General features: G+C 46.2%; 1 protein-coding gene across 2 annotated transcripts in view; it reads left to right on the forward strand.

Annotated features, from left to right (window-relative positions):
• Positions 1–26,829, forward strand: part of TRPM8 (transient receptor potential cation channel subfamily M member 8) — an 86,431-nt gene extending 59,602 nt beyond the window's left edge. Inside the window, exons 21-24 of one of the 2 annotated variants that reach the window (XM_005902599.3) lie at positions 10,204–10,394; positions 18,934–19,033; positions 20,395–20,428; positions 26,779–26,829. In XM_005902599.3, coding sequence (XP_005902661.3) covers positions 10,204–10,394; positions 18,934–19,033; positions 20,395–20,428; positions 26,779–26,829 — 376 coding nt within the window. Of the gene's footprint in view, positions 1–10,203; positions 10,403–18,933; positions 19,034–20,394; positions 20,429–26,778 lie in introns of those variants that run through there. The other variant, XM_070365397.1, reaches the window with a different exon arrangement.
• Positions 26,830–27,483: the final 654 nt, after the last annotated feature.

A 27,483-nucleotide genomic window follows, 5' to 3' on the forward strand; every position in this document is an offset into this window, starting at 1 on the left:
AGATGAGCCAGTAGAAAATGGGCAGTTTAGTTCAGTTTAGTCGCTCAGTCGTGTCCGACTCTTTGCGACCCCATGAATCGCAGCACGCCAGGCCTCCCTGTCCATCACCAACTCCCAGAGTTCACTCAGACTCACGTCCATCGAGTCAGTGATGCCATCCAGCCATCTCATCCTCTATCGTCCCCTTCTCCTCCTGCCCCCAATCCCTCCCAGCATCAGAGTCTTTTCCAGTGAGTCAACTCGTCGCATGAGGTGGCCAAAGTATTGGAGTTTCCACTTCAGCATCAGTCCTTCCAATGAACACCCAGGACTGATCTCCTTCAGAATGGACTGGCTGGATCTCCTTGCAGTCCAAGGGACTCTCAAGAGTCTTCTCCAACACCACAGTTCAAAAGCATCAATTCTTCGGCGCTCAGCCTTCTTCACAGTCCAACTCTCACATCCATACATGACCACAGGAAAAACCATAGCCCTGACTAGACGAACCTTTGTTGGCAATGGGCAAGGGGAATGCAATTCAGAGAAATTTAAATGGTCCCTAATCATATGGAAAGGGGCTCACCCTTGTTGTGGGAAAAGTCAGATGAAACCAAGAGCGAGGTGCTGGTTTAGGATCCGTCAGGTAAACAGACATCACAGGAAGGGTTGGGGGTGGTTCTGGGAGTCTGCCTTGTCTCCAGCTTTTGGTAGAGTGATCTGAAAATAGCTATTAAAAATATACAAACCTTTGGCCCAAGTCCTTCACGTCTGGGAATCTTTACTAAAGGCACATATGTAAGAGCACTTATTAGATCCATCATTTGATGCCTGACGATACGGTGATGACAGAACAAAACATGTTCTAGCCACAGCGTGGAATACTATGCAGCCCTTAAAAAGAAAAGGTGGGGCCTCTGTTTATTGACTTGGAAGGATGTTTTGTTAAATATAAAACGCAAAGTGCAGACTTATTTTAGGTTATAATCTTATTTTCTGACAATAAAAAAGAAATTTAAAAAATCACCATGATCACATATTACTTCTATAATTAAAAAAACAGTCAGTTGTCACCCAGAGCCGTGAGGGGTGCCAGGATTGTAATCGAGGGTCATCTTTCTCTGTTGGTCAGTGGCCCGCCCTGGAGTGAGGCTGGGTGGGGGGGGACACGTGCCTCTGGGGACATCACACATCCATGGCACTGGGCAGCGAGTGGTCATCCGGCCTTCAGGAGCACAGAGACATCTGCCTCTAGTCCAGGTGCTTCCAAAATGTCACTGCTTTGCTTAAAATTCTGGCAGTATTTTAGTATTTCCCCACAGTGTTCGGGGTAAATTTCAACCTCCTCCAAGGCCGTCTGTGACCTGAACTTTGAAAACACCTTAAGGATTCTGTCCGCAGGCATCCCACCTGTTCATCCCTGAACGAGGTGATCTGTCCTGCCTGACACTTTTGCAGATGTCACCGCTCTGTCGGCATCACCTGTTCCATCTTGATGGCTCCCTCCCCCTTCCTCCTTATCCTCTAAGGAGCCCAGCAGCATCCTTGGCCTGAGTGGTCCATGTGCCCTCCCTTCTGTGCATAATGACCCCATGCACCCTCTTCACAGCCATAGCCTCCTCTCCTTCCAGACTGTAAGCTCTGGAGGGCAGAGACTGTGTCTGTCTCAGTGCCTGGCCCTTCCTGGGTTTGTTCCATGGATGAAAGAACAGAATTCGTTCTGCTTGTAGTTCCTTATTCGGTCACCAGTGAGGAGCTTAGCTTCCTGTTCTGTTAGTCAGGCTGAAGTGTTAATAGTGAAGTCACTCAGTTGTGTCTGACTCTGCGACTCCATGGACTGTAGCCCACCAGGCTCCTCTGTCTATGGGATTTTCCAGGCAAGGGTACTGGAGTGGGTTGCCATGTCCTTCTCCAGGGGATCTTCCCGACCCAGGGATCGAACCCAGGTCTCCCGCATTGCAAGCAAATGCTTTACTGACTGAGCCACTAGGGAAGTGTTAATGGTGAATGTCAAATGAGTGACGGGTTCATCACACGGATAACATCTGCTCTGTGTCAGGTGTGTGGGCCACGGAGGTCACGTGGCCATTGGTCCCACTGGCCTTAAAGAGGGAGTGTGCAACCACTCCCCTCCCTCAACCATCACTGGCTCTAACGGGGTCCTGAAAAGGACTTAGGGATCCAGATACCTGTATTGCTTAAGGGAAGCTGGACCATGTCAGGCCGCCAAACGTCCCCAAGTCTGAGCTTGCAGAGAGAGATGGCAAGAGGAGTGATTATGTATCCATGTGAGGGCAGAGAAGGGAAGACCAAGTCCCAGACTTGAAGCAAGAGTGGGGAGGAAATGAGATGACTGGGGTTCTATTTGACAGTGATAGCCTCTCCTGTCAACCTTTATGTTGAACACTGGGCTGCCCCTGTAAAAACCAACCACCGATATAACATCTACAACCATTCAACAAAAAGGCTGACAGCTCCCAGTGCTGTGGACTCTGAGTGACGTGAATTCAGTAGGTCTCAAGAGGCAATGTGGAGTAGTGCTTAGAGCTTGCCTGAGTCTGTGTGCTGTGACTGTGTGTGTGCACGCGCGTGCTCAGTTGTGTCCAACTCTTTATGACCCCGTGGACTATAGCCTATGGCGGATGTCTCTGTGACCAGGCTCCTCTGGCCATGGGATTCTCCAGGCAAGAATACCAGAGTGGGTTGCCATTTCTTCCTCTAGGTGTTCTCCAAAGCCATTCTTCAGGATTGTATCAGTTTGTAATTCATTATGCCCTTGACAATCATAAAATGATAGAATTTGGAGCTGAGAGGGACAGGAGTCTGGCCTATTTTTTTTGGGTCAAGGAAGTGGAAGATGGGCAGCTCAGCATCTGCTGTGCTGGCCACACTGCGGTCCAGCTTGCTGTGTCCATTCGAGACTTCAACCTGAGTGTTTTCCCCATGAGACCTGAGCCGTTGGGCTGTGCTGGCCACACTGTGGTCCAGCTTGCTGTGTCCATTCGAGACTTCAACCTGAGTGTTTTCCCCATGAGACCTGAGCCGTTGGGCTGGGCTACAGCCCACTGTTGCCTCATTCAGTGCTTAAGTGTAAAAGCTGGAGGAGTTCCCTTCCCAGGGGGGCTTCCCAGATTCCTCTTGGGCTCAAGCAGAGGCCTTTTCTTTGTTAATCCCTGTCTGGGCACTTGAGAACAGTCCCCTTGCTATCCTTAGGCTAACTGATCAGAACACTGTCTTGGAAGATGGTTGTAATGGTTGTTCTGGGCTTCCCTAATAGCTCAGCTGGTAAAGAATCTGCCTGCAATGCAGGAGACCCTATTTTGATTCCTAGATCGGGAAGATCCCCTGGAGAAGGGACATGCTACCCACTCTACTATTCTGGCCTGGAGAATTCCATGGACTGCATAGTCCATGGGGTCACAAAGAGTCAGACACGACTGAGCGACTTTCACTTTCACTTTTCGAGCCCACAGCTCTGGGCTATGACTCCCATCTGGCTTCACATCAAAATATTCATGTAACAGCTTAACTGTACACAATGGCAGCCTTTTGAACTCAAAGTAAATGAACACTTGGGATTTTAAAGCGATATTGGAGTGTTCTCTAGATGGTATTCAGCAGGGAAAGGAAATGGATGTGAACATCTGTGATTATTCCACATTAAAATTATTGATCACAGGCCATGTGAGGCTTATCAGAGCACGGAGTGAACTTAGTTGTCAGTAGATGACTCGGGGTCATGTTAACACACAGCTGAGGGGCCTGCAGGTACTGGGTCCTGAAGATCAATCCACCAGAGGCTTTTCTGCTGAAACGGACCCACAAGACATGCCCTGTCTAGGGTGATTTCTAAGAATGATTTTTTAGTCTTAGGACTAATGTATGTTCGTTACAAATATGGAGCAGAATAGGAAAAAAAAATATCATGTGGTACAGACTTAAGCGTTGGGGTGACTTCATTAGTCCCAGGCAGGCTACTGAATCAGGATGAAAAGGGAGCAGATAATGCTAATGATAATAATAGCTAATATTTATTGATACTTTATTGGGGTAGGCACATTCAAGTGCTTCACATGTGTGGCCTTGTGTAAATTAGTCATCATTTTTGTGTAGGCGTGGCTTTATAACCATTTATAAATGAGGAGTTGGAGGCAGAGAGAGGTTAAAATCTCTGCTATTTGAGACGTAGAGAATGGACATGTGGAGATGGGGATGTGCGGTGGAAGGGGAGGCTGGGACAAATTGATGGAGTGGGGCTGACATATATGCCCTGCCGTGCTCTGATGACCTAAGGGAGCAGGGAGATGGGGACCGAGTAGGGAGAGAAGCTGAAGAGGGAGGGGATGTATGCTTACCTATGGCTGAGTCGTGTTGTTCAACAGAAGCTATCACAGCATTGGAAAGCAATTATATTCCAAAAAAAAAAAAAAAAAGAGAAAGAAATCCCTGCTATCTGAGGGTGATGGGCACGAGGCATAGTGATATAAGACGATGTGATGTGATACAAACAGTATAAACAGCACGAAAAGGCTGTTGACAAAGGATCATGGTGCTGAGTGGGGGTCATAACTTGCGACAGATCCCAGGTGGGCAGCAGTGAGTGGGTGAGACCTTTGCCCTTTGAGGTTGGGTTGGAGAGGGAGAGGTAGAGGAGATAAATCGGTCTGGGGAGGACCAGCGACTACAGAGGGGAGGAAGTTGAAGTGGTAGGTTATGGAGTCTTGTCTGCCGTGGCAAAGAATTTGGAGTTTTTCTTGCAGATGAAGGGAGGTGTTCATGGGTCTCTACACAGGCAAGCCAGAGAAAGCAATGGCACCCGACTCCAATACTCTTGCCTGGAAAATTCCATGGACGGAGGAGCCTGGTGGGCTGCAGTCCATGGGGTTGCAAAGAGTCGGATACGACTGAGCGACTTCATTTTCACTTTTCACTTTTCACTTTCATGCATTGGAGAAGGAAATGGCAACCTACTCCAGTATTCTTGCCTGGAGAATCCCAGGGACGGGGGAGCCTGGTGGGCTGCCGTCTATGGGGTCACACAGAGTTGGACACGACTGAAGTGACTTAGCAGCAGCAGCACACAGGCAAACAGCATAATCTTAGTTGTGTTACTTTGACAAAAACAAACTCAACGTTTAGCATCACAAAAACCAGTGCCATGAAATCGCTGACTGTCTCTTACTGGTCTCTTTGATGCATTTTTGGTGCTGCAGAGTCAGAGGGGAGCCTGGATGTGCGGAAACATTTTAACACACCCGCTGGGGCACTGCATGGGTGCAAAACGTCAGGGTGATCCAGGGTCCTTGGATATGGCTAGTGTGTCGAGCAAAGAAGGGCAGGTGGAAAATGCCTGAAATCTGTGAAAAGCTTGGAAGAGAGGTTGATCTGCTTGCAGTCTAGCTGGCAAGTTTTTTGTATTGCAGGTTTTTCTAGATTCTGACATCATTTTAGCGTCTACTTTTTCTTTGTGAATTTTTTGCAGACTTTCCATTCTGCTCTGTGGATTGGTCTTTCTTTTTTTTTGTTTTTACTACCAAACGGCTTTAATTACTGATCTTTAAAAATCATTTTAACATCTGTTGTATGAAGGCCCTTCATTAGTCTTACTTAGACTTTTCCTGGCTTTTCTTGTATGTTTAATCAGATGGAGGGCCTAAGGCTTATCTTCTGAAATCCGTTTTTCTTTCCTATTCCAAAAAGTTTGTTAATGAATTTTATTGTGCTGATGTTAACTTTGTAGATTCATTTAGGGGAAGCTGAAATCTAAAAGAAGTGCCAGAAAAAAATGGGTTTTTCTCCACTTAATTACATATAGTTCCTCAGTTTTGTGGACTTTTTCCACGTGGATATGGTCAATGTTCTGTACATTTTTTCCTAGCCATTTGTGGTTGTGAGTGATATAGTTTTTCTATTATGTTTTTTCGATAACTGTTTTTTGATGTGTAGGGAGGTTATGAAATATAACTCATTTTGGAATAAGTCTCTTTTGTTATTGTTCAGCCGCTAAGTCATGTCTGGCTCTTTGCAACCCCATGGACTGCAGCATGCCAGGCTTCCCTGTCCTGCACTATCTCCTGGAGTTTGCCAAACTCATGTCCACTGAGTTGGTGATGCCATCCAACCATCTCATCCTCTGTCACCCTCTTCTCCTCCTGCCCTCAATATTTCCCAGCATCAGGGTCTTTTCCAATGAGTTTAATAAATAAGAAACAGGAGGAAACTTCCATGATGTGATGAAAAGAAAAGAGAGAAAAAAATAATTCCATGTCTCCTTACTGAATTCTTTTTTTTCTCTCTCTTTTCTTTTTCTCATGTCATGGAAGTTTCCTCCTATTTCATATTTATTAAGCTCCTTCTTTCTTCTACTTCTTTTTTTCCCCTCCTAATCAGAAATGGATGTTGCATGTCGCCAGAAAACTTTCTAGCAATAATTGAAATGGTATTTTTTCTTTTGATCTATGATGTATTATGAAAATGATGAATTACATAAGTGACCTTAATATTTAGTCATCCTTTTGTTCTTTGGTCAGGCACATTACTCTTTTAACGTAATGCTGAATTTCAGCCATGTGTATTACAAGGCTATCTGAATCCTAAACATTTATCTCTCAGTAACATTTTCACTGTCAAGGGATGTCTGAGGGTTCGTCTCTCCTGTCTCTTCATCCTCTCGTACTCAGCTGCTCCTAGGGGACAGAGATCCTGCCGGCTGGGTAGCTGAGGGCACAAGATATCACGAGAGATGTTTAGTCAAAGGGGACTGTGCTCAGATTTCCTTGGTGCTCCAGTTGTTAAGATTCTGTGCTTCCAATACAGGGGGCGTGGGTTCCATCCCTGGCTGGGGAACTAAGATCCCACATTTAGCGTGATTCAGCTAAATGTTTTTCTTTAAAGGTGGAGACCTTGCAGAATTTCTCCCAAGGAAGACACTAGATGGCCAGTGCTTGGCAGGGAGAGTGAGGACCATCAGAGTTGGGTGGATGAGAGCCTGAACCTGAGGGAGGGGCCCTGAGCTGCTCTGGACATTTGGGTTTGCTGAGGGGGTTGAGATGCATCGACAGCAGAACTCAGCCTCTCCTCTACGGAAATGGAAAACCATGTTTAAGAACATCAAAATCGTTCGAGCAAAGTGCTTTGAAGCAGTGCCCAGTTATTAGCCTGCCCTGGGTAGTCCTTATGTCTTTTTGACGGAGGCTGGGGCTGACTCGAGAGAAGAAGAGCAATCTAGAAGGTCTAGGGTGAGATTTGGCTCCGGGTCACGTTTATCCTTTTCTGCTGCTCTCTGGGGGAAGGTGGGCCTGAGTAAAGGTGGACCTCAGCATGGTCAGCCCTGGAAATGTGTGATTTCTGCAAAGCGGCCTTTGGGTATTCATGTCCAGTAATCAGCCAGCTCGTCTACAACCCCTGGGATGCGGATCAGGGCTTTCACTGCTTGCCCAGGAGAGGAACGCTGCTCACTGGATCCACCTGGACCCTGAAGTGCAGAGGAAGCAGTGGTTCCAGCTGGGGCTCCATGGAGCTTGCTGGGTTGTCCTGAGGAGCACCTGGGACAGAGACGGGAGGCAGAGTTCTTCAAGGTGAAGACTGCTACCAACACCAGCCTCTGTTGTGGGCACTGGTCTAAGTGCATTTTAGACCAGGGCTTGGCAGCCTTTTCTGTATGTGCCAGCCATGGTCTGGCTTCGACCAGAAATGCGGAAAGAAGCCATGCCTCATGATCCTGCACCATCCCCTCCTCTCTGCTCATGGCCCCTTACAGAGCAGTTTTGGCCCCTGGGTCACATTGCCAGTTCCTTTTCTAGATGACCTGGGAGGCGTGAGATGTTTTCCTTTGCCTCTGAGTGACTGGTGAGGTAAGATGCCAATCTCTTCCCACTAGGAAGGACCCTTCTCGGCCATAGTTCCACTCAAAGCTTCCCAGGAAGAGAGGGACGGTTCATGTTCTCCAGCTCTAGGCATCCTGAGTGTTCCTCCCTTCAATAGGAAGGAGTAATTCCTTTTGGATAAAACTTAAGAAGACAACATTTGATGCAACTTTTTTTTTTTTTTTTTAATTTGGGGCACTGCAGTAGCAATCGGCAGAAACCATTTTTGGGTGCATAGATAAGGATTTAAGATGCTGCTCCCAGGGCATTACCATTTGAATGGTGATACTGGTTCTAGCACAAAGAATAGAGTAAAACATGATTCCTGGCAGGCTGCCCGCCTGGACTTCGTTAACCCGGGCGTGCCTGCCGTCCTCTCTCATTGCAGCAACAGAAGCCGGCGGTGTCCTTTGCAGACGCAGAATCAGCAGGGACTGGCCAGGACAGATGATGATGCTGGGTGTTCGTCTCCGAGCAACCTGACCTACATTTGGAAGAAGCGGCAGCTTCCCTGCTGGGTTCAGTTTGCTGCACGCTCACGCATCACAGTCCTGTCTGCTTTTCACCTAGAGAATCTACCACGTAAAGATGACACATGATCAATCAAGAAACCATTTTACATGCCTAGTCTGGGAGGTTATGGATAGTAGATACTCAGTAAATGTGAATTCCCTCCACTTTAAAAACCACCCCCTATTGAAGAGGCATTCCCTGCAAAAGCCTGCCCCGCACAGACCCCAGGACCTGGAGGAGTCTGATTCATCAGTCAATGCCAAGATAAGAGGAGCTGAACTTACAGGCAAAGCCACAACCGTGCTCCATGTAGGTTAGGGCTTTGCTTGTGTGTATGACCATCACTTGCCTGAAGATATTTAAGTCTTAGGTGGTAGTGTGGCAGAGAGCAAGAGTGAGGTCTCACAACAAATGAATCCCATTTGGCCTGCCTGAGAAGTTTGGCCTCTGAAATTTTTACCCAGAGTTTGGAGAATTTAATCTATCTGCAATCAGGGTTTGCTTGGAGGTGATTTCTAAGCATTCACTGCTACTTCTTTGGCTCTTAATGGGGTGGTTTGGTGTTAGCAGTAAAACTGTCTTGGATGATTGAACTTCAGTGAATGGTAGAATGCATCACAGTAATCTTTTACTAAGTAGTCCAAGCAGATCAGCGATTCAATGGACATGAACTTGGGCAAACTCCGGGAGATGGTGAGGGACAGGGAAGTCTGGCGTGCTGCAGTCCATGGGGTCACAAAGAGTCGGACACGACTTGGTGACTAAACAACAACCACCACCAAGCAGGTCCTTTTGAAACAAGCATAACCCAGAACACTCATGCGCCACGTCATGCGATGGCATCGGGCAGTGACAGGGCGAACAGGCTCTGGAGTGGGTCGCAAGGTCCAAATTTTGGCTTCATCACTTCCCAGTTGGGCGACTCAATTTACCTACCCTGCTTCTGCCTCAGTTTCCTGATCTGTTAGTCATAGCACTTATATGTTGACAACAGGGTCTGGTAGATACAAGTGTTGGCTACCTTGCAATCTTGGTTTAATTTGCAACTGGTAAGTCAGTAGTATAATCAGACATTTTCCCAGTAAATAGACATCCTAATTTTCCTTATGGGGATCTCTTTCTCCCTATGAACTGTGATTTACACAGTGGGATGGTATTGTAAGTAAAAACCCAAGCCTTATTATTTCACTCACATATAAGCATTTTCCCAAAGTATAAAAGTTAGTTATAAACGTAATTTTTAATGACTTGGATTAGCCATAATTTGTGATACATTTTCTTAGTGTTGAACATTTTGGTTGTTCCATGCTGCTGGGTGGATGGTGGGGGCACCAGACACCTATGATGTATAACCGTTTCTATATTCTCTTTTCTCAGTGTCTCCTTATTCTTAGGTTAGATTTCCAGAAATAAAATCAATGGGTCAAAGGGATAAATATTTTTAAGGCCCTTGATAAATATTAACAAACGGCTCTCCCAGATCGTTTATAATTAAACTCCCACAATGACGTAGGCAAGTTATTCCTATGAGAGTCATCCTCTTGGGCCTCTCAATATGAAACACAATACCAGAGTAACGGACAAAGAGAACCCTTGAGAGGTCTTGAAATAGGAATCATTTTAAAGTTCATTGGACAATCTTTTGTGATTAGCAACAACAAGACAAAAGCCAGATCTAATTTTGACCCAGCACGAACGAAAGAGTGCCTGAGTTGTTCAGGCTCTGATACCAGCATGGATTTTTCTCTCCTGTGTCAGTGAGAGCTTGATACCGATGTCGCCGTATCCGGCGCTGGAATGGCCAGGCCTGTGGAAGGCTGAGTCTCGACCCTCTCTCCCCTCCCGCCAGCTACACCGTGGGCACCGTCCAGGAAAACAACGACCAGGTCTGGAAGTTCCAGAGGTACTTCCTGGTGCAAGAATACTGCAGCCGCCTCAACATCCCCTTCCCCTTCGTGGTCTTCGCCTACTTCTACAAGGTGGCCAAGAAGTGCTTCCGGTGCTGCTGCAAAGAGAGGAGCACGGAGCCCTCTGCCTGCTGTGAGTAACCCTTGCGCCGGGGCCCAGAGGCGACGGTTCGTTTCTGGGAGGGTGTCTGGTCCACATCTCAACGGTGGGGTTAGTCACAGTTATTTCAGCACTCACAGTGGTGTGTCCTGAGACTTCTCTGATGGCCCAGTGGTTGAGACTGAGCTCCCAAGGCAGGGGCGGGGGGCCTGAGTTTGATCCTTAGTTGGAGAACTGAATGAGATCCCACGTGCCACACAACCGAAAAAAAAAAAAACAACCCAAGTGTTCGTCTGTGAAGGTCAGGCATCGAGTCCCCTAGTGACTTAACTCAGGAGAAAGAGTAGATTAAGAAAGACATCTAGATCTGCTGGGACAGCCTTGTTCCAGGGGGCTCGCTTTTGGACGGACATCATAATGGTGTAAGTAGGATGTTGAACAAACACAATGGGTGGGATAGTGTCAAAATGTGACTTGGTTCTTGCTCTCTGTTGTTTCCGTGACATTTATTCTCCAGGAAACCTTAGGTCTGATTCTGGCAAGGCTCATTGCTGCAGAAGCCAGTACTCGAGAAACCAAGCACCACACTCGGAGAGTTGGAGAATCAGGTTTATTACACTGGCGGGCCCAGAGGAGTTAACACTCTCAGCTCTGAGCCCCGAATAAAGGGGTTACAGAGTTTTTATAGACAGACTGTAGTGGGCAACACTAGCTGTTAATAGGCTGGTTTAAACTAAGGGGTTTCATGCATGCAGGAACAGCAGTCAAGATGGGGAAGGGGATGCCTGGCCTGGACAGGCATGATTAAGCAGGTTTGCAGGGGCTGGGCGATTGCAAAGAGCAGGACAAGGGTGAGTGAGATAAACTCAAGTTCCTAGTATTGCACGTCCCCACCTTCTGAGACTACGTGACCTACGTGATCTAGTCTTTGCAAGGGGCGAGCTGAGTTACAGAAGGCAGAACGAGAAGGAGGTTATGTCAAATTTTAACTTTTCCTCTTCATTCGTGACTTTTCTGGTGGCTCTTAGAGAAAATCTTCCGATGACCTTACTTGGTTAAAGAATCTCAGTTTAGGAATTGGGACCCGCTGTCCAATAGATTAACCAGCCCGTTCACCGTCTTCCAGAGGGGAGGCTCCGCTTAGCACCCTTCTCAGCTGGTGGACTCGTCAGGAAGGGTGGGCCACTGGCTTTCCTCTCTCCCTGCCTCCTGCCCACTCACTCACCAGCTGCCCTAACTGGTCTTCTGTGGGTTGGAGCGTGGGAGAAGGGAGAGGAAAGAGCAGAAACCCTCTGTGGAAACAGTGGCGCTGCCGTGGGCTGGCTCCGTGCCCTCTGGCCTGTGCGTGTTTCCAGCTGACCCGCGATCGTGTGGCGCGTGGTGGATCCTTCAGCTGAACCCTGCCCGACCCCTGCACACCAACCACCGCTCCTGGGGTCTGGCAATGCTTTCTCTGGGGGCTGCTCCCCGACCCGAGCCTCTGGTCTCCAGGGGTGTCTTCTGCACACTCTCCCACACCGCCTTCTGGAAGGCAAGAGTCCACACGGCCGGGGGTTTGCTCTGTCTCTCTTGCATGCTTGCCCACCTCCTCAGCCCTGTTAGACTCTAGGCAGGCAGTTCCCCACCAGCCCCTCTGCTCGCCCCGGCTGTGGGAGCTGGACTCTCTGACCATTGACCCTCGGTCACACCTGGTTCCACCATCTTTTTGGCTGCAGAGAACCCACATCCGGCTCTCTCCCCCGAGACCCTAGGGTTTCCTAATGCCCCTTCCTTGAGCCACTAAGCTGGGCAAGTCTTCCTCACCCACAAATGTGTTTCCATCAGATTCAGCCCAAGGGAGAGAGAGGCCTATTTTCATTCCTCCGGATGTTTGGACACGAAGAAAGAGTGGGAAAGAGCACCACCGGCTCCTGTAGCTTGTCCTCTAGCCTCAGGCTTAAGTGGGGGCTCCATCTCGGGGTGGGAGTGGGGCGCAGCTGCAGGGCAGACGTCTGCACATTGATGGGGCCCAGACCCTTTGGGGTCCACACGGATCTTTCCATTTCTTTTAAAAGTCAGAAGGAAAAGCAATAATTTTTAGGTGACAGAAAATCTATTGGTACATGTGTGGGAAGCCAGCACTTCCCTTGTGACTCAGACGGTAAAGTTCTGCCAACGATGCGGGAGACCCAGGTTCAGTCCCTGGATCAGGAAGATTCCCCTGGAGAAGGAAATGGCACCCCACTCTAGTACTTTTGCCTGGAAGATCCCATGGTCGGAGGAGCCTGGTAGGCTACAGTCCACGGGGTCGCCAAGAGTTGGACACAATTTCACTTTTACTTTCATATATGTGGGTGCATGTTCAGTTATGTCCAACTCTCTGTGACCGCATGGACTGTAGCCTGCCAGGTTCCTCTGTCTTCATGGAATTTTCCAGGCAAGAATGCTGGAGTGAGTTGCCTTTTCCTTCTCCAGGGGATCTTCCTGACCCAGGGATCCAACCTGTGTCTCCCATGCCTCCTGCATTGGCAGGTGGATTCTTTACCACTGAGCTGTCCAGGAAACCCCTGTTGGTATATACTTGTCTTTGTACCAACCCAGTCATATAATCTTTTAAATATTTTCTTCATCCAGGAAGGGGCCCATGATGGCAGAAGTGCCAGTGCTGAGGGCCTGGGGTGACTGACTTATCTCAGTAAAATTAGAAGTCCTGTATCCCAGGGACTCCATCAGTTCAGGGACTCACAGAGGTCATCAGTGGCTCTGTGTGCTGCCTAGGGATGCAGAGTTGATGACCCAGATTGGACTCAGCCCTAGAACCTGTGAGATTTCCATTCTCTCTTTTTTTTTTTTTGAGGAAAAGCCAAGAAGGGTCTCACTGAGTCTCTAAGAAGATCTCTTGTATCTTATCTAACAACTCCATGAGACCTGGTTGCTTGAAACGCTACTATTTATCTGCTCACTGACTGGGCTTCCCCCGTGGCTCAGACAGTAAAGAATCTGCCTGCAATGTGGGAGACATAGGTTTGATCCCTGAGTTGGGAAGATCCCCTGGAGGAGGGCATGGCAACCCACTCCAGTATTCTTGCCTGGAGAATCCCCGTGGACAGAGGAGCCTGGCAGGCTGCAGTCCATGGGGTTGCAAAGAGTCAGACACGACTGAGTGACTAAGAATGCACGACTACCATCATGGGATTCATGTTTCATTTTGGGCCAATCATTCCTGTCTTTCTAATATATCCCAAATATTTTGATGATTCAGAAAGTAAAAACATGAATTTTACTAACCTAGATATGATAATTGGCTGTAATTAAGAAAAATTTAATTTGCTAAGAACCATCATTTTTTTGTTTGATTCCTGCAAAGAAAAATGGGGGAAAGATACTCAGGAATATGACCTTCAGTATTGTTCATAATTTGCTTCTGTGTTACTCCTGCAGCCATGATCCCCTAAAGTCTGGCTTTCAGAATGTAAATGTACAAGGACCCCCATCTCATGTCACAGTTTAAAGAATCCTCATTGTCGACTCTTTTAACAGCATTATTTCAAGATGTTCAATGTCACTTTGGGGATGTCATTAGCTATCGCATGTATGTAATTGCCTTTCCTAATGAGGAAAAGTGTTTTGACAATTTGGATAAGTTACCATCTTTCTTCTCATTGTTTTGCTGTGGAAGACAGAGTGAGTAATTTCTAACCAAAAGAATGAGAAGTCTTTATATCAGGAATGGGAATTGAAAGCTGAGACCTGGAATTTGTACTCAAAGACTACACCCAAAGATCAGGGGCATGTCATGAAGCGTCTCAGAACTACCTTTGAGTCTGTTTTGAAGCTATGTCATGGATGAATGTCTGTAGAACCTGTGGGAGGGCTCAGGGGACCAAACCAAGCCTGCAGACTTGGAGGCAAATGCAAAGTAAATTTAGGAAATGTGTTGCCAACTAGAGTCTTTGGCAACAAGTTTCATACTTCTTCCTGAGTGGTTACAGAGGAAAAACAAATGATGGAGAAAGGTTGTGGGGAGGAAGGTTTGATGAAGTATGAAGGAAAGTGAAAATGAAAGTAGAAGTCACCTAGTCGTGTCTGACTCTTTGTGACCCCCTGAACTATACAGCCCATGGAATTCTCCAGACCAGAATACTGGGTAGCCTTTCCCTTCTCCAGGGGATCTTCCCAACCCAGAGATTGAACCCAGGTCTCCCGCATTGATTGTTTGCCAGTTGAGCCACAGGGGAAGCCCAAGAATACTGGAGTGTGTAACCTATCCCTTCTCAGGGGATCTTCCCCACCCAGGAATCGAACCAGGGTCTCCTGCCTGCATTGCAGGCAGATTCTTTACCAACTGAGCTATAAAAGCCATGTCTAACAGTTAGTGCTGTCTGGAAATAATTTGGTGCCTTGTGAGGTAGGGAATTCCTCATCACCAGTGGGATTCCAGCTGGGGGTGGGGAGGTAGAGGGACTCCATGGGAGGAAGGTCTGCTCTCCAGCCCAGAATCAATAGAATCAGGAGACGTGATGTATGGGTGAGGACAGATCAGTCCTTTGGATTCAGGATGGGCTGAGAAGGCAGGATAAGATGCAGATATCCTCCCCAAACTTATTTGTGATTAAGCATAATAAGAACGTAAATGTAGAAAACAGGCATGTGGACAAACGGGGGCTGAGGAAGGTGAGTGAATTGGAGATGAGCTGTCTGGTGGCCTCCCATTCCCGTTCCATTTCTGTATTCTTCCTGAGACTAAGAGCTGTCTGGAGAAAGTGTCGTTGGCTCACTGTTCCTCCAATTGTGGTGAGCCCTTCAAGGAGACAGGTACAGAATAATACCACTCATTCTGACATGTTGCTTTCTCTAGTTGAAGCTCCTGTCCACTTGCTGGCCAGGTTTGGGGATATGTTTTCATTCATTCATTTATTTTTTATTGGAGTATAATTGCTTTACAATGCTGTGTTGGTTTCTTGGTAAGCACACACACACTACCCTGTGTAAAATAGAAAACTAGTAGAGAACCTGCTACAAAGCACAGGAAGCTAGTTCAGCACTCTCTGACGACCTAGAGGGGTGGGAGGGGTCCCAAGAGGGAGGGGATACATGTATGCGTATGGCGATTCACTTTGTTGTACAGCAGAAACCAGTACAACATTGTAAAGCAGCAAAGCAACATTTGTTGGTCAGTTGCTCAGTCGTGTTTGACTGTTTGTGACCCCATGGACTGCAGCACGCCAGGCTTCCCTGTCTTTTACCATCTCCCAGAGCTTGCTCAAACTCATGTCCATCAAGTTGGTGATGCCATCCAACCATCTCATCCTCTGTCATCCCCTTCTCCTCCTGCCTTCTGTTTTTCCCAGCCAGGGTCTTTTCCAATGAGTTGGCTCTTCGCATCAGGTGGCCAAAGTATTGGGGTTTCAGCTTCAGCATCAGTCCTTCCAATGAATATTCAGTGTTGATTTCCTTTAGGATGGACTGGTTTGATCTTCCTGCAGTCCAAGGGACTCTCCAGAGTCTTCTCCAATTAAAATAGATAAATAAATAAAGTGAAAACAAATCCCCCAACCTGGCCAGCAAGTTGACAGGAACTTCAACTAGGGAAAGCAAAGAAGGCAGAAATGAGCTGTGTTCATCTGCACCTGTCTCCTTGAAGGAGACACCACAATTGGAGAAACAGTGAGCCAACGACGCTCTCTCCAGACAGTTCTTAGTTTCAGGAAGGAATAAAGACATAATGGGGGGTGGGGGTGGAGGACAGAATCCTCCAGCCACTATGCAATGATGACAAAAGACAGGGACCCAAGAGCCTCTTTACTCCCTGGAGATTCTGGGGCATCTGGTCACCACCTGCCCTTTTGTCTTTCTTTCGGGATGGCTAATTCCTGAACCACAGCATTCTGTGGCCGTCGACTCCTCTCACGGTAACTCATTTCCTACATTTACTTTGCATTTGCCTCCAGTGATAGGAGAATCATGGGGTTTAAGCTTCACATGGCTCTTCTTTAGAGAAAAATGCAAGATTTTTCGAATAACTTTTCAGAAAAGGTAGAATCCAAGCTTCCCTGTTTTGTACTTTTGGGCCGATACTTTCAAGTGATGGTAAAATGTATGCTACCCAGTGATTACAGTTTTATAAAACCCATCGCTTTTCATGAATGAAAAAGTATTTATTTATAGAGCATTTGAAAAATACAGAAAAGCTCAACTGAGGGCAAGAGCAGATGGGCTTCAGACGGTAAAGAATCTACCTGCAATGCGGGAGACCTGGATTCGATCCCTGGGTTGGGAAGATCCCCTGGAGGAGGACATGACAACCCACTCCAGTATTTTTGCCTGGGGGATCCCCGTGGACAGAGGGGCCTGGCGGGCTGCAGTCCATGGGGTCACACACAGTTGGACACAACTGAGTGACTAAGCACAGCAGCACAGCACATCTAGAGATAAATATTGATAGCATATTGGTATTGATTCTGTTATTCTTAGGTGGGTGTATGATAATTTGATTGCTGTGTACATACATATTCAAAATCTAATTTGCTCATTTAACTAATAACCTCCCATAGAACATCTCCCATCACCATAAATATATACCTTTATGACAATTTTTAGCTGTGGAATATTCCAGCCTGTGGATATACTGTACTTCATTAAACCAATCCCTTGTTAAGCATGTATGGTTTCTCCTCTTTGGTTACTATGTCTATGATAAGCAGTTTTATATATTCATTTTTGAGCGCATCAGTGACTTTTTTCCCCTTTGAATTCTTTTCAAAGGAGAAATTTCTAGATACAGTGTATGTACGTGTTGAAGTCTTTTGATATGTCTGTTCCCATCCCATCCCTCGTTCCCTAATGCTGTAACAGTTCACAGATTTTTCCCAGTATATGGGAAACCTGTTTACTCACCTCCTTGCCAACACACGGTACAGTCGTTATTGTAGACCCTGCTCAGTTTCCAGTTTCGTTATGAAAATGCTATGTTATTGTCTCAGTCAACATTTCCTTGATTCTTAGAGAGGTTGGACATTTAGTCATCGGCCATTTTTGCTGTCCAGCCACCTAGTTCAGGAGCACCTATCCTTTTCCAGTTGATTATTAAGTTCTCCTATTGGGCTTCCACATACCTTTAGTTTGAGGAAAACAAATTGAGAATGACTTTGCTTGGAAAAATTCAGTTAAGAGAAATTCAGTTAGGAATTATTTTTTTAAGTGAATGACCACCATTGAAAAATAAATCTGGATTTGCTATCTGCGATCTGCTTCAATTCTGCCCCTTGCCTATTGGTTCTGCCTCTGACTCCCAATTAATTCTGTTTATACCTAGGAAAACCTTATAATAATTCCTAAACTCTAACATCTTGAGGAACAAATTTAAAACTAAACACTGCTGCTGCTGCTGCTGCTAAGTCACTTCAGTCGTGTCCGACTCTGTGTGACCCCATAGACGGCAGCCCACCAGGCTCCCCCGTCCCTGGGACTGTCCAGGAAAGAACACTGGAGTGGGTTGCCATTTCCTTCTCCAATGCATGAAAGTGAAAAGTGAAAGTGAAATCGCTCAGTCGTGTCCAACTCTTAGTGACCCCATGGACTGCCGCCTACCAGGCTCCTCCATCCATGGGATTTATCTTATCTCAGAATAAGATAACGTGCATGAATGTATGCACTTTTCTTTCCCCACAAATTCATATAGAGGATTGCTGTCCATTGAACTAGTCCTGGAAACACAGGTGACTCGTTGATCTGTTCTTTTGTTTGCATGCCATCTGAAAAGCTAAGTCACTGTAAAAAGTGTTAGTTGCTCAGTTGTGTCTGACTCTGTGCGACCCCATGGACTGTAGCCCCAGACTCCTTAGTCCATGGAATTCTCCAGGCAAGAATACTGGAGTGGGTTGCCATTTCCTTCTCCAGGGGAACTTCCCAACCCAGGGATCGAACCTGGGTCTGCTGCATTGCAGGCAGACTCTTTACTGTCTGAGCCACCAGGGAAGCCCTACTGTTAAAAAAAAAAATAATGAACTAAAAATCTTGCTGGAACATTCCCCAGGCCAATTTTGCAGCACACCTGGCTTAGGTGAGAGGAAAAGACTAAACATAAGATTTTCCTTGAGGTCTACACCCAGACTGCATATTTCAAGAGGATAGGTATGAAGTCCAGGGATGATTCTCCTCTCCTCCAAAGTTTCTACCCCAGCGTTAGGTTGAGAATAGATAATCCATCAGTAATAATCCAACTGAATAATCAGTGTAGCATTCTGATGTCATCAAAATGGGACATGGGAAATGTGAGAACCAAACTGAGTAGTGAAGTGATTTTGTTAAGTTACAAGACACACAGATGGGCTATGGCTGGATCTCGGTTTGGAATGCAAATTACATTCCTATTTCATGCAAGCTCCAATTTCTCATCGTTACCAAGAACTTCATTACTATTCCATTGCTCTGCTGCAGTCACTAGTGAGTAACATTAGTCAGATCAGCCTGTGCAGGACGAATCCAAGTCCTTTGGTTCCAGACAATGGCAAAATGCCTAGCAGGTGTTGATTTAGGAGGGAAAGGGGTAAAGGAAACAATTTGAATGTTTTTCTTTGTCTCATTATTCAAGGTTTCAGAAATGAAGACAACATGACTCTGGCATGGGAGGGTGTCATGAAAGAAAATTACCTTGTCAAGATCAACACAAAAGCCAGCGACCCGTCAGAGGAGTATGTCAGCCGTTTATTCCTGCTTTGCGAGGGTCCCCTTGTGTACAGAAGCTAGCAGATCACAGGCAGCTTACTTGAACAAACTCTGTGTAAAGAAAATTCGCACCAGAGAGCAGCATCAGGAGGCTCAGACAGCCAAAGGTGACAAACAGAAGGCTGTGTCAGCCTTCCAGGAAGGGCAAAACCTTCCCCCCTGCTATCTGATGGCCCTCCTGATTGCAGGGAAGAAAGAGATGTTGATATTTGGAACCTGCAAGGCAACGCCATGGACCAGGTGACCAGAGCATGGGTCCCTGTGCCATAGCTGCAGAGGTGAATTCTGGGAAGATCCACAGATCATGGGCAGCAGTCATTACTTTACAGGGTCCACACATGTGTCTCTGCGAGGAAGAAACAGAGAGATTAGAAGATGGCAAAGCCCTTGGGTTGATGTGTCACGGACTGTTCTTGTCCCTGAGAAGTCCTGAGCATCTTCTATGAGGCACATGGAGTTGCTGTAAACATCCCATAGAACTAGGCACATCACTCCCTCCATAGATGGTCCACGAAGAATGTGGGCTGCAGGGTCTCCAGGAGCATGCCCTTTGAGCTTAAAATGGGGTTAACAGGGTTAATGCTACCGGTAAGTCGCTTCAGTCATGTCCGACTCTGTGCAACCCCATAGACGGCAGCCCACCAGGCTCCCCCATCCCTGGGATTCTCCAGGCAAGAACCCTGGACTGGGTTGCCATTTCCTTCTCCAATGCATGAAAGTGAAAAGTGAAAGTGAAGTCGTTCAGTCGTGTCCGACTCTTAGCGACCCCATGGACTGCCGCCTACCAGGCTCCTCCATCCATAGGATTCTCCAAGCAAGAGTACTGGAGTGGGGTGCCATTGCCTTCCCCATAACAGGGTTAATAGTCAAATGTAATTCTAACGGAGAGCTCCAAACACACCTCAGAATTCGTCTAAGGAAGAATAAACATAAGAACAACTACTCCCTTTGTTAGGCTTAACACAGCTATTGGGAGCACGGGACGTGAGGTGTGCTTTTTCTCTTCGAGCAATGAGGCAGAGGCCTCTATCCTCCTCTGTCCCTGGACTCAGAGATTTTAGTTTTGGAAGGAAGGAATGGACATTACATGTCATCTTCCACCTCCCACCCACATCAACAAAGGTAGCATCAATTTGGTGTCCTTCCAACTGGGACAAGAATGCAATTCTGCTTTGATTGGATATTTGGAAGAAAGTAAAAATGATAAAAGTAGCTGATGTTAATTTAGTTGAAGATGAAAATGATCTGTATTTTGTTTTTTAAAATGGAGCCTAATAACCTTTTTTCTCTCTTTCTCTGTTTTCTCTCTTTTTAAACATCTTTGAAGAATAAGGCATCGTTTTAGACAGCTGGATACAAAGGTAGGGTCCTGTTTATAGTTTGGGAAATATTTTTTAAACTCTATTATCTTTGAGCTTTCAGCTAGAGGCCGGTGTCCAAAAATAAATGAAGTTAATTGTTTTGAAAAATGGATATGACCCTCTTCTGTGTTCAGTTGTCTTCGTTCACTGTGTGAAGTCTGACTGCTGGAACAAAATTGCTTCAGATGTTTCTAGCCCACGTGGGAATAGTCCTGAGTCCCATTTCTACAACGTCTGAAATTTCTCCTGCTTCTGTCTAACCCAGGACCCCATTTCTCTTTTTCTCTCAAGAGAAAGATGCTTGCAATGACAAGGAACACCAGGCAGGCTCAGAAAATCAGCTTGGGAGCCTGGGAGCCTCTATGCCAGTCTTTGTTGCCACTCTAATTTGTCACCTACTGAATTTGAATTATGAATGTGTGAATACACACATAAATGTCAAGCCTAGAGAGGGAATGCCCACCTCCATCCTGAGCTGGGCAGCTGGAAATTACGATTTGGTTCAGGAGAAGTGGCATTCGATTCATAAATACTGGCTCCCTGTTAGACTCTGAGGAGGAGGTGGTGTCTCTCTTATCATGGCGTTTTGAGGATGGGTGTTGCAGTCACATGTCACATTTGCTGCTTCCTGCCTTGCCGCCCCCAGGATGTGCCGTTTCACTGCTGACAATACCCCATCAGGGGTGGCAGGGTCTCCAGTACCCAAATCCCCTCCTGTAGGAGCGTCTCAAGGAACATTGAATAAATGAACCAAAACTGCTCTTTTCAGAGCTCTAACTGATGATTTATCCAGTCCACAATTCCTTGCATATGTATTTCTGTGTTATCAGCAGCATGTAAAAATCTGAGGCCATGTGTCCATGGGTCTCCCTTCCTGCACTCTGGTCCCGTGCAGGATGCTGAACTGATGCCTGGAACCTTCCTACCTGCACCCCCTGCCCCCATGGCTTGTCAATTCCTTCATCGCCTTCCCTCCCCTGGAACCGCCTGCTCCATACATTGGTGTCAGCCACTCAGGATGATGGTACATTCTGTGTAGAATGTTTCTGTCACAATCAGCTTTACTTCCCTACACTTTAGGGACTTCAAACAACCATCTTATTTCCCTCTTGCTTTTCTGGATCAGGAGTATGGGAAGGGAACAGCTGGGCAGTTCTTCTGCTTCTTGTCGTCTCAGCTGGGTTTACGGGGCTGGATTCAACTGGCAGTAAGGCCGGGACCTGGCCCCTTGGTGCTCCTCCTCATTGCTTTTCTCCCCACATGACCGCTGATCTACGTAGCTTGGGCATCTTGGGTCAGTTCCCTTTGTTCCATAGGGGCTGGCTTCCAAGACTGAGGAAGTGCTCCCCAAGGTGGGACCTGGACCTGGCATGACGTTGAGTAAAGAAGCCCCAGGCCAACTGAGATCTAGCTGGGGGAAGAGTTAATGCCACCCGTCCATCCTCTACCCCTCGAGGTGGGAGTGATGCGTAGACATGGAGAGACGTGACAGCTATCTTTGGAACCACACCATCACACAAGAGTATATCCTGTTTCAACTGCTCTCCTTCTGATGTTATACTATTGCTGGTTTTTAATTGAGTGACTAGGAAGACCCCTAGTATGCTAAGGCTGTATATTGTCACCCTGCTTATTTAACTTCTATGCAGAGTACATTATGAGAAATGCCAGACTGGATGAAGCACAAGCTAAAATCAAGATTGCCAGGAGAAATATCAGTAACCTCAGATATGCAGATGATACCACCCTTATGGCAGAAAGTGAAGAGGAACTAAGTGAAGGAAGAAGAGGAAAGTAAAGAAGAGCCTCTTGATGAAGGTGAAAGAGGAGAGTGAAAAAGCTGGCTTAAAACTCAACATTCAGAAAACTAAGATCATGGCATCCAGTCCCATCACTTTATGGCAAATAGATGGGGAAACAATGGAAACAGTGACAGCTTTTATTTTCTTGGGCTCCAAAATTACTTGGGCTCCAGATGATGAAGCAGTCATGAAATTAAAAGATTGCTTGCTCCTCAGAAGAAAAGCTATGACAAACCTAGACAGCATATTAAAAAGCAGAGCATTGCTTTGTCAACAAAGGTCTGTCTAGTCAAAGCTATGGATTTTCTGGTAGTCATGTATGTATGTGAGAAATGGACCATAAAGAAGGCTGAGGGCCAAAGAATTGATGTTTTTGAACTGTAGTGTTGGAGAAGACTCTTGAGAGTCCCTTGGACTGCAAGGAGATCCAATCAGTCCATCCTAAAGGAAATCAATCCTGAATATTCATTGGAAGGACTGATGCTGAAGCAGAAATTCCAATCTTTTGGCCACCTGATGTGAAGAGCTGACTCATTGGAAAAGTCCCTGATGCTGGGAAAGATTGAAGGTGGGAGGAGAAGGGGACAACAGAGGAAGAGATGGTTGGATGGCATCACTGACTCAATGGACATGAGTTTGAGCAAACTCCAAGAGATGGTGAGGGACAGGGAGGCCTGTGGTCTGTGGGATCTCAAAGAGTTGGAGATGACTGAGCCATTGAACAAGGAAGACACCATTGGGCTAAGTGCCATCAAAGCAAACATGGCCCCCAAATTTCATGAATGGACCCTTTGTTGAATGTTTTGGGTGTGGGAGCATTTTCAAGCCGAATTACATAGGATTAATTAGGAATAACACTTTGCAGTATCAGGAGTGTTTTCCAGATTGCCTGAGTCTATAGTATCAGGGAACAAGGTCAGCAGCTGTGAAGACCCTAAGTCCAGAGAGGCATGGAATGTTGTAGACTAGAGAGGGACAGTGTGAACGAGAGGGAACCCCGAGTGGGAAGAAGGGGGAAGCTATTTCGTCCTGTGAGGGAACTTGTTGGCCTCTTTAGGGATGCGTTTTACTCCCCCACAAACCTCTGGGGACATATCTGGGGACACTCCCTTCAAAGAGCCCTCTGGGCAGTCAGAGTGGCCACATAAGAGGGACTTAAACAGTTTGGCTTGGGAATAGAGGTATGAAGCATGTGTCTAGATGTGTGTGTCTGTAGAGAAAACAGGCTATTTTTGGTTATTCTGTTGCTTTACTTGTGAGTCCAGTTGAGGTGGCTTTGGAGGGAGTTGATGGAAAGTGGACTTGGGGTTGAACTCAACCTTCTGTGTACCTTGCTGGGGGGCATGCAGAGCCTGGGCAGGATGGCAACACGGGGACGGAGCAGAGTGGGACTGGGGTCAGAGGTCAGCCGGACATCCGGGCACTGGTCCAGCTGAACTGATTCCCGGGTTCAGGGAGGCCTCCTAGTTGGTGAGCTTCTGGGAGGGTTGGGGTGATCCGGTGGTGGGGGCGGTGGGCCTGAACAGTGGGGGCTGTGGGGGCTGCTGAGGGGGTCCCAGATGGTTGCAGTCACAGTTGGGGGCTGTCCACACATACATGTGAGCCTGGGTTCTGTGGGGCCCTCAGGGGAGGGCCTTGGGTCAAGGCCCCTTGGCGTCTCTCTGGCTGTGGAGCTCAGCCTCTTTGTGGCTCTTATAAGAAGTCCCCCACACGCTGCATTTTTCAGGTTTTGGTAGAATTTAGGCAGATCCCTCCAGTGTTCTTGCCTGGAGAATCCCAGGGACGGAGGAGCCTGGTGGGCTGCTGTCTATGGGGTCGTACAGAGTTGGACACGACTACAGTGACTTAGCAGCAGCAGCAGCAGGCAGATCCCTGGGAAACCATAAACCATACAACACAGAGCCCTCGGCCCCACCCATGGACTTCACTGCCTCTCTCCCCTCTCTTGGGGCTCCCCTGGTGGCTCAGACGGTAAACCGTCTGCCTGCAATGTGGGAGACCTGGGTTCGATTCCTGGGTTGGGAAGACCCCCTGGAGAAGGAAATGGCAATCCACTCCAGCATTCTGGCCTGGAAAATCTCATGGACGGAGGAGCCTGGTAGGCTACAGTCCATGGGGTCTCGAAGAGTCGGACACAACTGAGCGACTTCACTTTCACTTTCACTTTCTCCCCTCTCTAGTCCTGTCGCCACCCTCTCTCCCTTTTATCTCCTCCCCCATCCTCTGTGCCTTCTCCTCTGAACAACAAAAAGATTCTCCTTCATATCCAAAGAGAATTTTAGGGCTGGCCACTTGTTTCTTGAGCAAGCTCTTAATGTCTTCAGTTCAGTTCAGTTCAGTTCAGTCACTCAGTTGTGTCCGACCCTTTGCGACACCATGAATTGCAGCACGCCAGGCCTCCCTGTCCATCACCAACTTCTGGAGTTCACTCAAACTCACGTCCATTGAGTCGGTGATGCCATCCAGGCATCTCATCCTCTGGCGTCCCCTTTTCCTCCTGCCCCCAATCCCTCCCAGCATCAGAGTCTTTTCCAATGAGTCAACTCATGTGTAGGCATGAGGTGGCCAAAGTACTGGAGTTTCAGCTTTAGCATCATTCCTTCCAAAGAACACCTAGGGCTGATCTCCTTTAGAATGGACTGGTTGGATCTCCTTGCAGTCCAAGGGGCTCTCAAGAGTCTTCTCCAACACCACAGTTCAAAAGCATCAATTCTTTGGCGCTCAGCTTTCTTCACAGTCCAACTCTCACATCCATACATGACCACAGGAAAAACCATAGCCTTGACTAGACGGACCTTTGTTGGCAAAGTAATGTCTCTGCTTTTGAATATGCTATCTATGTTGGCCATAACTTTTCTTCCAAGGAGTAAGCGTCTTTTAATTTCATGGCTGCAGTCACCATCTGCAGTGATTTTGGAGCCCCCCAAAATAAAGTCTGACACTGTTTCCACTATTTCCCCATCTATTTCCCATGAAGTGATGGGACCAGATGCCATGATCTTCATTTTCTGAATGTTGAGCTTTAAGCCAACTTTTTCAGTCTCCTCTTTCACTTTCATCAAGAGGCTTTTTAGCTCCTCTTCACTTTCTGCCATAAGGGTGGTATCATCTGCATATCTGAGGTTATTGATATTTCTCCTGGCAGTCTTGATTCCAGCTTGTGTTTCTTCCAGCCCAGCGTTTCTCATGATGAACTCTGCATAGAAGTTAAATAAGCAGGGTGACAATATATAGCCTTGACATACTCCTTTTCCTATTTGGAACCAGTCTGTTGTTCCATGTCCAGTTCTAACTGTTGCTTCCTGACCTGCATATAGGTTTCTCAAGAGGCAGGTCAGATGGTCTGGTATTCCCATCTCTTTCAGAATTTTCCACAGTGTAAACCATACTAAACAGTGTATTGAAGTCCTTTTACTGCAACAAATATAGAGATTTCTCCAAAGCCCTCCAGTAAAAAAAAAAACAAAAACAAAAACTCCATCTCATTCTTACACCAGAAAACAAAGTCATTCCTTAACCTTAAATCTGTAAGTAGGAATCTTACTATGCCTTCTTTATTTTAGGTAGCCCTCATGGTTTCTTTTTGTCCTTTTCTAACCTCACAGTTAAATTATGAGGTTAATACTGGAAAGAAGCCATAGTTAAACTGAGAGTTTTCCTTGAGTGAGTGATTTAGCACGTTGGAAACCAACTGTACAGAGATTGCTTTATGTCTATAGCTTTTATCAAGTGTAACAATATGGCTTGTAATTTGAAGTGATCTTTATCATCTTCATGTATCTTGTGTAAAAACTTGTGAAATATGCATGTATTGAAAATAATTTTATCATGCCTTTTACCTAAATTTGTTTAGCTTTTTTTACTGTGTTTTTGGTGAGGGGAGACACTTTATTTGCAAAAACTTGATTAATGTTATATTATTTTCATTAGTGTTATACTCTTATCAAAGCAAAGCTTTATTGATATCATTTATTGGTATTAGTTACATATAACATTATGACTTACATGTGTAAATTTGTATCTGTATATAGGTTATATATTATTTCTGTGTTGTTAAAAACCTCTCATTTCTGTGTGGGAATCACTAGTGATTAAGATTCGTGCTTCCCTGATGACTCGGCGGTAAAGAATCTGCCTGTAGTGCAGGAGACACAGGTTGGATCCCTGGTTTGGGAAGATCCCCTGGAGAAGGGAATGGCAACCCGCTCCAGTATTCTTGCCTGGAAAATCCCACAGAGAAGCCTGGTGGCCTACAGGCCATGGGGTCGCAAAGGAGTCGGGCATGACTTAGTGACTAAACAACAACAGTAGCAAAAACTAATCCTAATTGGTGCTAATGCTTATCTGCTAGTGATTTGATTTCAGAAAGTCTGTAGTGAACAAGCTCTGAAATATCACCTGTCTGATATTCTGCCGTACTCCAGGCATGGGCCATACTTCTTATTTCATGTATGGTTAATCTGTTTCATGGAAAAGCCTTAGAATCATGATTTAAAATTTAAGTTGGAAAATTGATCTAAAGACTGGTTCTGTTTTCTCCTTTCCAAGCTTAATGACCTCAAAGGTATTCTGAAAGAGATTGCTAATAAAATCAAATAAAACCGCATGGACTCTGATGGAGAAAAATTTAATTCTAGCAAGGTAAGTCATTTTAATAGCTTTCTTCTTTTTTTGATCTGAAAATTTACATATTTTGAGACTAATTCAAAATCATGATATTTTCTCAGTTCTTTTATTTTCACATGTGATCAGATTTGCAAAATAACACTGGTGTAAAAAAAACAATCAAGGGATATAGAAAGGATACAGGTAGAAACCCACCTCCCATAACTCCCCCTCATGCCCACACTCCAAGACTGTTCCCTGGTCCAAGGTGAGCACTGATAGCATCCTTTTGAAACTTAAAAAAAAAACTTGCAAATTGTACAGCTATTTTGACATTAATTGAATCAAGATCAGACTATTCAAAGAGTTGGCCTTTTTTTTTTTTTTAACTTAACTCTAGATCATGAGTGTCTTTACAGATCTGTGCTTCAAATATGTACCTCATTCTCATGGTGCATCATTGATGATTATTGCTGTAGGGGATACACAGATGTCTGGGTCTTTTGGTTGGCTTATTTTCTCTCAACAAATGCATGTTGATCACATCTTACTACCAAAAATGTTTTAGTAAACCTTTTAAGATTTGGGGGGCTTCCCTGATAATTCAGACAGGTAAAGAATCTCCCTGCAATGTTGGGAGACCCTGGG

This window comes from Bos mutus, chromosome 3, assembly GCF_027580195.1.
Source record: "Bos mutus isolate GX-2022 chromosome 3, NWIPB_WYAK_1.1, whole genome shotgun sequence".
In the NCBI taxonomy this organism is placed as follows: Eukaryota; Metazoa; Chordata; class Mammalia; order Artiodactyla; family Bovidae; genus Bos; species Bos mutus.